The sequence below is a fragment of the Ochotona princeps genome, chromosome 1, assembly GCF_030435755.1.
Source record: "Ochotona princeps isolate mOchPri1 chromosome 1, mOchPri1.hap1, whole genome shotgun sequence".
NCBI classification, from domain to species: Eukaryota; Metazoa; Chordata; class Mammalia; order Lagomorpha; family Ochotonidae; genus Ochotona; species Ochotona princeps.
In genome coordinates this window covers 101,559,112-101,574,215 of record NC_080832.1, presented here as the reverse complement: position 1 = coordinate 101,574,215, position 15,104 = coordinate 101,559,112, and the positions used below count along the sequence as shown (strand labels likewise).

Here is a 15,104-nt window from a genome sequence, read left to right as displayed (position 1 = left end):
TACATATCTATAGTACAGGAGCATTAATAAAATAAAATGATAAACTCCAATGCTGGCAAGTTTGTGGAATACGAAACACATTTATAGACGGCTGTCAGTACTCCAATTTCAGTCTTCTTGAAGACAGTCTGGTAATATGCAGCAAAAGTCATAACATTGCGTCTTTATTTATTCTGACCTGGCAATTCCACTTAGGCGAAAGCACCATGACAAAACAACACAGAAAGAAAAAGAATAATTGCAGGTTTGTGCAGAGACAGTCATCCAAGCACCAACAGCAGGATGGCTCAACACACTGGCCAGCTATTGGAAATCGCAGGCAATGAGGCCTGAAGAATCACAGGCACCTTAAACTTACTCAATACACCCCAACTTGGGGTTTCACAAATCTATCCACTCCTTTCCCAATCCTCTCAAAGTAATCAGATCACCATAAATTTCAGTTTAGAAAACCGGGAGCCAGCCTCGATGATCGCTTTCATTCAACATCACCTCCTCTTCTCTCACCACCAGTAACCTACCCCAAATCACTGTCTAATAGTCCCAATACTTACTGTCACCATTCTACGTGCTATCACCTTCTACCTGAATTCCTGTAAAAGACACCAACTGGCCTTCTTTGTATAGGCTTCCCCTCTAATTCAATCTCCACAAAGAGATCTTCAAGAAAATTTTGAATTAAAGCCATATTTAGCATTCCTTCGCACTGAACTTTTCAATAATATTCTGATGATTTCATGATTTTAAAGGTCTTGCATGGACTGACCAATACCTGCCTCTTCAACCTCAATCTGAGTTTACATTTATTCCACTGAGTATCAAACACAATGGCCTTTCTAATCGAGTATTTACAGCTCTTCCCCATCTCTGGGCCATTCCACATGCAATTCCCTCCTACTAATTTACTCTTCTTCTGCCTTTGAGTGGCTGATTTTTTAAAAAGATTTATTTATTTTTATTGGAAAGGCAGAGTTACAGGGAGAAAAAAAAACAGAAAAAGACCTTCCATCTACTGGTTCACTCCCCAAGTGTCTGCAGTGGCCAGAGCTGAGCTGATATGAAGCCAGGAACCAGGAGCTTCTTCCAGGTCTCCCACACCTGTGCAGGGTTCCAATGCTTTGGGCCATCCTCCACTGCTTTCCCAGGCCACAGGCAGTGAGCTAGATGGGAAGCGGAACAACTGGGACAGGAACCACTGCCCATATAAGATGCTGGAGTAGCTAACTGAGCTATCTCATTGGCCCAAAGTGTGTGGTTCTTACTCAACATCATCTCTTTTATAAACTCCAAAAGGGAAAGATTATGAGGAGCCTTTCACTCTGATAGCCCTCAGCTTCAGCAATGCCTTATATTTAGCAAACGTTCCATAAATTCAATTAAATAAATGACAACTGTTAATATATCTCTGTGTGATAACAGAAAGTAACTTCGGGCCTGGCAGTGTGGCCTAGCGTGCCACGAACGCCTTGAACGCTCCGGGATCCCCTGGCCTTGAACGTGCCAGGATCCCCTGTGGGCTCAAATTCTAATCCCGGCAGCTTCACTTCCCATCCAGCTCCCTGCTTGTGGCTTGGGAAAGCAGTCGAGGACGGCCCAAAGCTTTGGGACCCTGCACCCGTGTGGGAGACCCGGAAGAGGTTCCTGGTTCCCAGCTTCTGATCAGCGCAGCACCGGCCATTGTGCTCACTTGGGGAGTGAATCATCGGACGGAAGATCTTCCTCTCTATCTCTCCTCCTCTCTGTATATTTGGCTGTAATAAAATAAATAAATCTTAAAAAAAAAAAGAAAATAACTTCATAGAAAAAAGAACACAAGCAATTTGAAACCACCGATTTTATTTATTTTTTATTTTATTCCCACTGGAGGGAATAAAAACATGAGGAGTAAAAACAGTGAGATCTCTTGTTGCATGTCAGGTACTGCAATACCAGGTCAATGCATGAGTGGACGGGTCAAGCTCCTATTCTAACTCCCTGCTCCAAAACTACATTTAATATATTGCCCCTGGATAGAGGACGTATCAGATATTAAACTGATAAGAACAGATATTACACTTGATCTTAGCCAAAAGTCTGAGAAGCAATGAAATCTCCAAATTGAAACAGTCATAAATGCCGTTAAGAAAAAGAATTGTAAGAGGGAAGACACAGTAAAAAAAATTCAACATCCATTACGGTTCTTCTGGTCTGCCAACTACCTTATATTTAGAATGTTCTTTTTAAATAATTTCACCATCCTTCGCTGAAGCTCAGAGTAACCAGGAAGCTCCAACCACCCTCTAACTTGTGTAGAATGAACAAAAGTTCGTTTAAAATACTATTCTTCTGGAATTCACTCAATCATTTATTCCTCAAACACTATGTGTCATGGCATTGGGCCAGAAAGACGAAGGTGAATAGCAATTGAACTAGAACAGCAGCATTTGCCAGAGGCAATGCAAATGAAGAAATACACAAATCTTACCCCTTTTCTATTTTTTCTTGAGGAAGTACCTGAGTACCTAAAATGAAGGATAAGCCATGGACTTTTGAACATAAAGAAAGAGCAGGGGGTAGCCTAGTGGCTAGAGTTCTCGGCATACATGAACCAGGATCCCATACAGGTGTTCCACTTCCCATCCAGCTCCCTGCTTGTGACCTCGGAAAGCAGCGGAGGACAGCCCAAAGCCTTGGGACCCTGCACCCATGTGGGAGACTTGGAAGAGGATGTGGGCTTCTGGCTTCGGATCGGAGCAGCACGAGCTGTTGCAGTCACTTGGGGAGTGAACCCAGCTCTGTCTTTCCTCTGTATATATATCTCATTTTGCAATAAAAATAAATCAATCCTTTTTTTTAAAAAAGAAATTAGATGGTAATTTTCTCCCTGTCTTATCTTATGGGGACAAGATTTCAAGTTCTTTTTCAGGACCAATGGGGAGGGAAAAAAAAGCCTGTTTCTTCTCATCCTTTGCCTTTCTCTAGCCTATCACATTTCTACAATATGTAAGGAGATATGTTGAAAAACTTGCTAAGACAGTGCCACCAATCAGTTTCATAAAATATACACAGACACATCTACTGTGGAATCATTGAAACTGTCATGTTAAACCAGTTTCCAAGTGACCCGGAATGAAAATGAACAGAGAATAAAGAAAATACTAACAACAGATGGTACAAGGCCATGCACTTGCCCTTTACAAATAAGATGGGTGGCAAAGAAAACCCCAACAAATTCTCAGGATAAATGAGTCGAAACTACATTTCTAAGCAGAACCTAGGTTTCACTGTTACTCACTAAGCAAATATTTTTCAGAGTGACCCAAGGACCCAAGGAAAGCAAAGTATCCATTCCCTATTTATAACATTTCCATCTTAGCAGTGGCCCCACTGCCTGTCAGTGTCACACCATAGGAAAATGCCTGCCAATGACTCCATGCCCTCCCTTTTGAAGTCACACACAAGTTGTTCTTACTGCAGAACCGGTAGTTTTGGTTAAACCTCCAAACACCATCATGAGGCAGAACTGCTCATCAGAAGCAAACAATGTTCAATTCTTAGGTAAAACTGTTCTTTGTACACGAAACAAAATTCTGGTAAATTAAGGTGACCTGTTGCCTACCCACGGCTTTGCAAAAAGCAGCGGATATAAAGCCACACTGACCTAGCTTCAAATTCTCCTCCTGGCAGTTAGTAATTGTATAGTCATAAACTCTGAAATATCAGTCTTTCATCTATAAAATGGAGCTATTGTTATGACCTTAGAGACCTGGAAGATTCTCTGATATGCTTTGCAGAAGATATTCAACACAGTGTCAATGGTAAGCACGCAGTAAGAAAAAGCTAATGGTATCAATGGAAATGATCAATATTCACAAGCATTTTCATATTCTTCCCCTCTGGACTCTCAGAATCCTATTGGATCCCAAGCTACTGTCATTTTATTCCAGGATTCCTGGTCTCTTTCCTCTCCTCACTTAAACCCATTAAGATCATGTACTTCTTCCTCAGCAGATGGAGCTGCAAATGGTACCTAGCTATAGTTCTGGCAGCAGAGGAGCAAATGGAAAATAATAGAAAGATTAGATAATGAGCGTTTCTGTGACTTAACTAACAAAGTCCCTCTGTTTTCCTTTGTTTTTATTTCTAACAAAATCTTGGGCATAATTTTTAAATATTCTAAAGAACATGAATCTATAGTGCCACTCCATCCATCCCCCACACTGCCTAAGACCCCTCTGAGGACAACTTTCCCAACACTGCAAACATCTGTCATCCGCAACACCCAAGCACTGTCAGGAAAATGTTCACAACACCCCAAAATCAGTATCCTAAACACCAGTAAGTCTCCCTCTGTCATCTGAAGTCCGGTCCATGCTTGGGCACGGTCTCACCATGTTAGAACTTCTACCTAAACTCCCTTACTCTTGGATTCAGGCTGGAAATGAGAGATGGTAGGAAAGCCAGGTGGCAGCATTCAGGTCAACTTAGGATCCCTGTTGATTTTTTGGTATTTGGCAAATATAAACACAGTGGCAAGGTCAGTGTTTATTCATGATCTTACCCCTGTTCTTAAAGAATCAAAACTAGGCAGCTGCTACTGCAGCAGCAAAGTCCAATTTCTACCTACTGCTCCACAAAAAGCCAACTTTGGCAACACACGTTTGGCTTCAGCTGTGACTCTGCCCAATGCACACACCCGTATCTAATAGTACAGAGCGAGTCTGTTCCAAATGGTCACTGGACATGCTGAGATACCCTGGGCTCCCCTTGCCACAGAAGAGAAGAACCTGAGTTTGCCAGGAAGTGCTGGTGACCTAGCAGCACCAGAATTTGCCAGGCCTGTTTGCAGGAAGAGGGCAAACGGAGTGCTAGTGCTTACTGGAAAATAGGCACAGCCATTTAAGCAAGGAAAAGTCACTCAATTCATTTTAGCCCCTGAATAGTCCGATGATGCATAGGACCATTTCCCATCACACACACACACACAGACAAAAGGGTTAATCAAAATTATGCTTTATGAAAGGCTGGCTAAGCAAATACAAAACCAACTTGCAACTTGCCCGTGAAGCCCTCAGGTCAGGAGGTGCAAAGTTAAAGCATGCAATCTCCTTGTTGTGATCTACCAGGCAGAAAGCACACAGGAGGAGTTCCTTTATGTTCGCTCCTATCTAATGAGAACACACATGAAGAAAGGGACTGTCCACAAACTAACCTGAAAGATGCGCCATTAACTGTGCTTACAATATCCAACATGATAAGCTTTATTCCATTTTGGCTATAGTGAAATATGTGGTGGGACAACGGGTGGACGGTACAGCTACGCCTATTTAGGTTTGGTGTTTTCTCTCTCTCTCTCTCTCTCTCTCTCTTTCTCTCTCTCTCTCTCTCTCTCTCTCTCTCTCTCTCTAATTACACTAGTAGAAATCCCAGTACTAGGAACTTTTTTTTCCCTGCTGCTTTAGTTGACTTGCATGGTGTGTTTAGATTGGAGACTCATTTGTTCGTCTTAGACTATACCTGAGTCAGTTTCAAATACATGGCTCTAGACACAGTGTGATGAGAAACTTGATCCAATTCTTTATGTTGGACTCCACATGACTCACAGGTAAGTCAGGAATCCTTTGTTTCTGGGCCACCACTCCTGACTTCCCACACACCACTTTCTCCCCAGAACCTGATGTATACTGTGCTGAGACTTTTTTCTTTCTCTGACTTTCACACTAATGGCCAGAGGAACTTCAGGGGTTTTAAAGAGTTTAACAATCAATTACATTTAGTGTATGACCCTGAGTACAACAAATTCATTCTCTGATTCTACAGCAACAAATGAAAACCTGATGTACCGCTGATGGCCACTGACATTTTATATACCATTTATTTATCTCATATCACTGAAATATCATTTTGTATACCATATAATTGCATCTTGGCAAGTTCCAAATCCCAATTCACCCCAAGAACAGTGTCTCACACCAGGTGCTCAGCGCAGGGAGGTTTGTTGACATGAAAAAGGCACTTCACCAATTTAAACTGTTTTTACCCCTCACCCAACAAATATAGTGTGTTAAAAGAGTGGTTTTTATATTTCCTTTCAGTTCTCATTTTCTAGGATCGTAGAATAAATGTGTAAAAGTTCATAAAGGAGATACTCTTTTGGATATAATATCAACTTCAATCAAAACTTCTGCTTGAATTTGCCACCTTGTCTTTTTATTTTTAAATATGTATCTTATTTTTATTGAAAAGTCAGACATACAGAGAGGAGGAGTAACAGAGAGGAAGATCTTCCGTCCTTTGATTCACTCCCCAAGCAGCTGCAATGGCCAGAATGGAGCCAATCCGAAGCCAGGACCTAGGAGCTAGGAGTCTCCTCCGGGTCTCGCACAAGGATACAGAGTCCCAAGACTTTGGGCCATCCTTGACTGCTTTGCCAGGTCACAAGCAGGGAGCCGGATAGGAAATGGGGCCACCGGGATATGAACTGGTGCCCACATAGGATCCTGGCATGCCACCAGGCTGCCGCACCCAGCACCGCCACTATGTCTTGACACAAGTCAGGAGGTAAGGCCCTACCAAACCATCCCATATCTGCCTAGTTAAACAGACAAAGTGCTAAAATAGGGAAATGACTGTGATTAGGTCAGCAAGTAGCACTAAACTAGGTATATAGTCCCAGGGACAGAAACACTTCCTAGACAAACACACTGGACAGGCTATGACAGCAAACAGCCACCTGATCAGAATTTATAACACATGCAAACGGCGGTTTCTAAAACTTAAGATCCACTTTATGAATTATGGCTCTGCTCTCTTCTGTCTGCCCACAGCCAACACTCTCTTTGGGTGGTCAGAGTAAGTTCTCTGAGAGCCAGAAACAATTTATCTGTCTAGTGTCACATTGGGCAAACCTATCTAGGGCATTCCTTGACACTGGCACAACCTGATGGTCTCACTTGTTTTGTCTCTAGACTTTTGGCTGGGAGCAAGCATCCTGTCTATCAGTTTGTGTGCGTCTTTTTTTTTTTTTTTTTTTTTTTGCTAATATTGCACAGATGCCTCAATTCATCATCAACAGAGATGCAAGTGGCGAGAACCAGGGTCTCTCATGTAATTCTCTTCTGTGTTCTGCGACAAACCAAACCATCTCAACTTTCCCCCAGTGAGCCTTCTTGGTTGCTGCATTTAGCTATCAAGCACTCTGGAGTTGTGAAATTGGCACTGTGGCACAGGAGTAAGAAGAACAATTGAGGAGTCAGGAGGCACTGGGTTCTGGCTCCAGCGCCACCATGGGCAAGCAGTGCCACAGGACAAACCAGTGGAGTTCTTGGAGCCTCTGTGTGCTCACCCATAGAATGGTGATACTAGCACCTGCTTCGCTAACACTGCACACAAACACCTAGAACACAATAATCTTAAAATCTTATATAAGCCAGAACACAATAACAGTATTTGCTCTCTCTTCACATATATACATACATATATGCCAGATATATTACACATTATGACATGTGCATATATGACACATTGTCATTTTTAAAGGTTATAGTAAGCAATCTTCTACGTGGTTAGTCTATCATGATCCCAAAATATGTCACAAAAATGACAAGACACCATCTCACAGAAACACGATAGGACTGAAGGAAGGGAATTAATTCAAAGCCATAATAAACAGAGCATTTCACTGAGGTTTTCATTGTCCTATTCTAACTGCAGTACACACACACATCTCCAATCTTTCTACCTTCCCTAGAAGTGCTCAAGGTCTCCTACTATGCAAGCTCTAGTGCCAGTTGTGTATTTTTTTTTAATATTTATTTGTTCTATTTGAAAGCAGAGAAGAAAAATTCTTTCTGCCGCTACTTCACCCTCCAATTGCTAAAACAGCTTGTGCTAGGCCAGGCCAAAGCCAGGAGTCTTGAACCAAGTTTTTTTTTTTTTTAAGATGTATTTACTTTTATTGGAAATGTGTCATGGGTTAGGGCAGTGGGAATTCAACGATACATTCAACTCCACTGACAGATCAATGGACCAGGTGTATTTCTCTGTATACCAAGACTCTCAAACTAGGTTCACCGTCCCTACGAGAACTCCCTACTTCATACACCACCACACTGCTCAAAGCATACAAAACCTTAACTTTGCTGTTATTATAAATGGGCAGACAAGAGCCTCTGAAGGGTAACTGGGACTTGCCTCATTATAAACGCTGACAGCCACAAACTTTCCTTTAGTCTCTCTCATGCTCTTAAACACACACAAGGAACCACAGAGTCTGTAGGCTGGATTCTCAGGCCATAGCAACTGTAGCGCCTTGGGACCTAAGCAGAGCTTGGCTGGCCAAGCTTCAAGCCTCTGTGGATAAAGAGACAGCAAGCACAGCCTTTCCCTTGCTTAGCCCTGCAATGAACACAGGCTCTTGTTCTATTTTGTTTGGTTTGTAACTAAAACAAAAACATAAAAACTCCATCTTCTCCGCTGAGATAAAAAGTATGGGACTACATCTCCGATTTTCTTCCATCTAACTGCACCTGCTCTCCAGTACTTACAGGTAAGAGGAAAAGATTTAAGGCAATGCAGAAGTTTTGGGCCAAGGGTGGTTTTGGGCTTTGGTCAGGTGAGTGATGGGGGACTACGAAATACAGCACGCTCCAGGGGTGCATGCAGCGTGAGTGATGGCCCCTGTAACATCCACAGCAGGGTCATTGGCCTGGTCACAGGCACCGAAGATATAGCAAAAAAACTCGTTCTCCTTTGGGTGGATCTCTTGTCCCCTCCTCCCAACCCCCATGAGAGTGTCAGCGCCCTGGCTGGCTGGGAGCCGGCGCTTTGGAGGCGCCTGGGAGGGGAGGGCGTCTAAGGGCTCTTTTCTGGCTTGTAGACACTGGGACCCATCCGAGCCAAGAAGGAGGCGAGAGATGCTGGAAGGACCCAAGGAGGATGGAGGGTGGGGGCGGCGCGCGCCCTGCTCGGGAAGGGTCCCTGGTGCCGGGCGCGCACCGGCGCGCTGTGTCCGCTGCGGTAGCACCCAGACATGACACTGCAGTGCAACAAAGCGGGGCCGCGGAGAGCCTTGGCGGCCCGCACCCCAGCCGGATGCCCGCACTACTCGGGGGGGGGGGGGGGAACGGCTGCTGACCAACGAGGTGAGAGGGGTAGGTGTAGGTGTCGGCAGTCGGAGGTAGGCCAAGTAGCCGGGAAAGCCCTGAAATGCGTAGAAAATCGGGCGGCCACCTCTAGCGCAGCCAGACTGCAAGGAAAATAATTTTGCCTTCATTTCCGAGCCCCTGCTGGGCCTGGAAACTGCCTCAAAACACCGAGTGAGAGCCCTCTGGTTGTGGTGTCTTCCTTTGCAAACCTCCCAACCCAGCCACCCCGACCAGGCTCCTCCCGCAGCACCGGTCCGGGGACCCGCCCCGCTGCTGGAAAGGAGCTTCTTCCCCGGCGTGGCCGCCACCCCGGTCCCCGCGTGCGCTCACCAGAAGAAGGGAGCCCACGATCATCGTGGCTCTGGCTCGGCCGGCGACACGGCTGTTGGGTTCGAGGGTGGTGCTGTTCCTCGCGGAGGTCCCCATGGCTGAGCTCGGGGCTCGCAGGGGCTCCAGGGGCGCGCAGCCCCACGGCAGCTGGAATCGGCGGCTGCTTCTGCCCAGCGCCGCATCCACCGCCGCCTCTCGGGCCAGGAGCCCATCTACCTCCAACACCCCATGTACACTGCGGCAGCCTGGCAGCCGAGCAAAGGAAGGAGGTGACGTGCTAAGCTCTGGATGCACTCAGTACCTGCCCAGCCGCGCGGCTGTCGGAGCCGGGAGAAGCAGCCGCGGATGCAGCCCGCGTCTCCCGGTGCTCTTCTCCGACAGTGGCAGCGGAGAACCAGGGAGGAGGGCTGCGCGCGAGAGCGCAAAGGAACAACTTCCCATAGCGAAGCTTCCAGCCACTGCCAGCCACCGTCCTCTGCCCAGACCGGCCGGCGAGGGACTGAGTCGGGTGGCCGCCGGGCGCGGGGACACACGTGGTGGCGCCCAAGGGGCGGAGGGCCGGCCCTTTGTGATGTCACCCGGGAGGAGGCCGGGCTCTTTGTGCGGTCGGGAAGGCACAAGCATTCCAGGTGCCGCGGGGAGACAGAGAGCGCCCCTTGGCGTTCGATTCAGACATTACAGTTGCCTACCCAAGGCCAAAGCATGGCCAAGTCTGCACACTCTGACCTAACTATGCTTTCATGATTCCAGGAAAATTGTTTCTGTGGCACACATCCTTTTACTGGTTTTGACGCGACGATTTTGTAACAACGCTTATACCGAATGCATGACAAACAGTCTATGCACTGGTTTGCAAGCTTTACTATCCCCTGAAACTCTTGCAGAGTTTGTAATATATATATGATGTATACTGATTCTTGAGTCCCACCTTCAGGTACTGTGATTTCATTAGAAAAGAAAAGATCCAAGTTGGATATTGCATGTTTTAAGTTCTCCAGTTGATTTTTATATGGGGCAAAATTGGAGAACTTCTGGGTTAATGAAATCAATGCAGGAAATTCAGATCAACGGTTCCGAACCAAGGACCTTTGCTTTTGGATTTGTGGATGGACTTTCGGGAGGCTTTGGAACTCCTTGAAACTTTTGGTCAGAAGCATTTATCTAATTAGGGATTCAGAGTGGTTTTTTTTAAAAAGATTTATTTATTTTTGTTACAAAGTCAGATATACAGAGAGGAGGAGAGACAGAGAGGAAGATCTTCCATCTGATAATTCACTCCCTAAGTGGCTGCAATGGCTGGAGCTGAGCAAATCTGAAGCCAGGAGCCAAGAGCTTGCTCCGGGTCTCCCACGCGGGTGCAGGGTCCCAAAGCATTGGGCCGTCCTCAACTGCTTTCCAGGCCACAAGCAGGGAGCTGGATGGGAAGCAGAGCTGCCGGGATTAGAACCTGCACCCATATGGGATCCCGGGCGTGTAAGGCAAAGACCTTAACCACTACGCTGTTGCTCCGGGCTCTGGGATTCAGAGTTTTAAAGGAGTTTATTACAGGAAGAAGAAACACTTCTCTCATCCCCTTTCATCCCCTGTCCCCAGTATCACTTACAGGATTTGAGTTGTAAAGCCTTGGAGGGATGTGGGACTATAGAAGGGATGTAGTTCCGTTTCAGAAGCAAGCACATGAGTTTTCTCTTGGGCACTTCCCACGCGTGAATCAGAGGACCTGTTGCCCTTTGTTTCATCCTGAGGTAAGCCGGAGAGTGTTCTTGCTCTCACCATCCATCCTGAATGGTGCTGTCAATCATCTGGGTACTGGTGGTGTGTGGCACTCTGTACTGAAATTACCTTGCCAGCCATCTGGTCCACATGACACAATGTTAAGTCCCGAGGCACCGGGCTTATTCTAGATGTTCCTTGGCTCATCCTACTTCAAAACAAGCAGTGTTCCAATTTTCTGCTTCAACACCCAACACCTAGTGCCGACACAGGTAAGCTATAAGGACAGGAATGCCAACTATTTGTTTTCTAAATAGTTACTGTATTGTCTTTTGCTGCTTTGCTCTAAACACACTTTGGAAGAAGCTGAAAAATTGATGAATGAATTGCAATCTATTCTTTCAACCAGCTCTCATAAAAGGAAACACCATACTATACAACCTCTTGAAAAATTCAAAGATGTTCTAGAAAATGTCACTACTAAGTTTAGAGTTTAGGGGACAGAATGATGGCTGAACTCAAACCTTTCTAGCTACAATTAGTTCTGGACGTTTGAAGTATGAGAGATACATGGTGTGTTTATGCGTAACAATTTCATTGCTTCAGAATTCAAATGACTGATCAATATTGCAGTACATTTTTTAAGGAAGCCAAGTAGGTATTAAATGAGGAGGAATAATAAGCAAAGAACTTTTTAGTCCCCTTAGCTCCTTACATCCATGTAAATCTGCATTTCTCATGGCAGTATCTGAATTATTTGCTTGGTAGAGTTGGGTGGGTTATTAGGTTACAAGCAGGTATGAAGAGTTCTTAACTCTGCATCTTCCTAAAACCTATAAAGAAGCGGACTTGTCCTTGCACTGCTTCCAGTTTCTATCAGTTCCTGGTACGGCACTGATCACAACAAGTACAAATTTCACATACATATTTTAAGGATGAAAACTCACTCAGTAGTATTTCCCACACACATTTAAATAAATATCCCTCTATGCAAGTGGCTAACAGATTATGGATAATTGAATGTGCATGGGATAAGAAACTTTATTGCTTTCAATATGATATATAAATATCTTCAAGTTCACTATATAAAAATGCTTCAGCCATGAAAGCATGTCACATTTTTATTGTGGTCACTTAGACATGTTTATTTTCTGGAAAAGGATAAAAAAATTTATGATGCAAAGAAATTTATTCTCAAGGTCCAAGGAAAGAGAAGGTAAGAGTTTAATCAAAAGGCCCTAAAATCAGACAAGACCCAAATGGGCAATGCCAATCTCATCCTTGCAATGAAATTATATTGTCCGCAATCTCCATCTTAACTTTAGATTTTTTTCCCCATTTCACTTAAACTACACAATTCTCATAATTTTCCAGCCTGAAAAATCATTGACAATTTTTTCCTCTTTCATAGTACGCTTAAAATCAGTCCGTTTTTGTTCTTCCACTTTTAAATACCTTCTCCATTTTTTTAAATAAAAAAGGCTGATTTATATTACCGTTTGATCTTGATTTTTATTTTCATGGTTTATTTATCTTCAACACCTTGCAAGTGTTACCAAAATTTAATTTTGGTGGGGGAAGTGGGGTCCCTCCCTAGACCACGAGTGTCCTCTGTAAGAATAGAGGTTAGAATCCGGGAGGCTCCACTTCTGACCCAGCTTCCCACTGGAGCACCTGGGAGCACATCAGAGGCCGGCCCGAGTGCCTGTGCGGGCAATCCAATCAGAGCTCCAGGCTCTTGCCTTCTCCTTGGGCCAGCCCGTCATTGTGGTCATCTGGGAAATGAAACAGAAAACGGATGATCTCTCTGTCTCTCTTCTCTCTGTTACTGTCCCCCTTTCAAATAAAATGTGGTTTTTTAAAAAAGATTTATTTATTTATATTGAAAAGGCAGATTCACAGAGAGAATGAGATACAGAGATAAAGCACTTACATCCTGCTGCTTCACTCCTTCAGTGGCTGCAACAGTCGGAGCTAAGCCGATCCGGAGCCAGGAGCCAGGAGCCTCCTCCAGCTCTCCCATGCAGGTGCAGGGTCCCAAGACTTTTGGGCCATCCTCCACTGCCTTCCTAGGCCACAGGCAGGGAGCTGGATGGGAAGCGGAGCAGCCGGGACAAGAACTGGCGCCCACATGAGATCCCGGTACATGCAAGGCAAGGACTCAGCTACCACATCGGGCCCGAAATAAAATATTTCTACAATAACAAATTTTTGTTTTTGAAATGTAAGTGTACATTTTCAAGATGTCCAATGGTTGCCTAATGCAACCAATATGCCTGAGTGGTATATATACCATTTTTACTTAAACCTACAAAAAATTTAATTCAGAAATTAGACAGTGTCTGATGATAATAACTAATAATGTTCAACATTTTTAAGCATATGTTCAATAAAAAAGGTACTCTCTCAAAATGTCTTTCTGTATTCACTCTCCCTGTGACAATGCAAGATGGTACAATGCTTCTGCGATGTGGTAAGGGAAGAGGCACTGTGTTGCAGCATTAGGCTCCTGCTGATCTGGCGGTAACACCTCTGAAAGAGGATTGCCAGGCTTTGATGATGCTCGGTAACTATAGGTAATTAAAACCACAAAGGGAAGCAGGCTCTTCTAGTCCCTACTTCTTCACAATGAGAAGAGCATTAGTCCACATTTTGAGAAGTACTGCTATGGGGCAATATCCTGAGATACTCCGTGAAGGAATGGTAGGAATAGCTATGAACAAGCCTTTTGCTTGTTTGCACATTGGACTAAGCTTCAATTAGAGTAAGAACATGAAATATGCCCTCAACAGTAGGACGGCTTCATTTCAAATGTACTGCGCATCAATTCGATGTCAGGCCCCCTTGTGTAGTGTAGCTAATAGTAAGAAGAAACAGTATGAAGAATTCCCCATTTTCTCACTATAGAGAAAGGTAAAAATATGGTAAAAACGGTGAAGCTGTGATATGGGCATGGGTGGCAGAGTGCCATCGACCCTCACACCTGTAAGTACACACCTGTTTTCAGCTTATCCTGTGACTGCTCAGAATAAACCACCATCCTACTATGTAAAGACATCTAATTCTGATCCAGCAGAATTGCCTGTCATGCCTGCCTCATGGGAAACTTCCCATTGACTTAGACTTGGTTAGTTATCATCCCTCTCATTTAGGTGAACAGCAAGACCTGCTCTCTGAATCTAAAATCTAAAATCTCTCCATAGCAGCTGTGTCTCCTGTCCCCTTCTCTAATCCCTTTGCTCTAGGCCTCTCGCTCAGATTACACAAATCTCATATTTGGCATCCCTTCCTTTAGTTTTTTTCTTGAACATCTAGTTCTATAATACATCTCTTTTGCCGGCTGAGCAAAGTGAGCCTTTCAGAATCCAAATCTGATCATGTCCTCCCCTCCCCAAAACCCCAGCAAAACTTCCTCATTGTTCTCAACTTGAAGTCAAAGTTCTATTAAAACCATTAATATTGACCTTTGCTTATGATTCTACCTTTCCCACTGCTACAAGATTGAGTAAACATTCACAAATGCAATACACAGAGCCTTTGCTTCCAGTTATCCCTAAAAATCCTTATCCCAGACTCCACACAGTAACTCTGATAAATCATTGTGTTGCTCGACTACTTTATGCCAATCATCCTTCCAAATCTTTGTTTCCCTTAATTTCCCTCTCTCTGGTGAAGTTCTAAGACTTCACCCCAAAAGACTAAACTCATTGACACTTCAGTTGAGAAGCTTTTCCTACTATCTGCTCTTCCTTCTTCTAGTTTCTTTCCATATGGTTTAGTTACAATGCCTGATATCATATCATATATATTTGGTATAGCTGTGTGTGTTCCTGGCCAAATGCTGAGTTTTTTGAGGGTAAAGTCCATGTCTCAATCATCTTCCTAATTCTATAGTCAAGATCTAGAATAGTTATCTAACTCAATAAATATTTGCTG

The 15,104-nt window shown here is 44.3% G+C and overlaps 1 protein-coding gene and 1 non-coding gene across 2 annotated transcripts in view; both read right to left on the bottom strand.

Annotated features, from left to right (window-relative positions):
* Positions 1-9,980, bottom strand: part of TNFRSF21 (TNF receptor superfamily member 21) — a 68,885-nt gene extending 58,905 nt beyond the window's left edge. The window contains exon 1 of the mRNA XM_004590424.4: positions 9,456-9,980. Coding sequence (XP_004590481.2) covers positions 9,456-9,551 — 96 coding nt within the window. The 5' untranslated portion in view covers positions 9,552-9,980. The remainder of the gene's footprint in view (positions 1-9,455) is intronic.
* On the bottom strand, positions 1,894-2,085 carry LOC118758306 (U2 spliceosomal RNA). The gene has a single exon (XR_004995635.2). It is a non-coding gene; the product is annotated as a U2 spliceosomal RNA (small nuclear RNA).
* Positions 9,981-15,104: the final 5,124 nt, after the last annotated feature.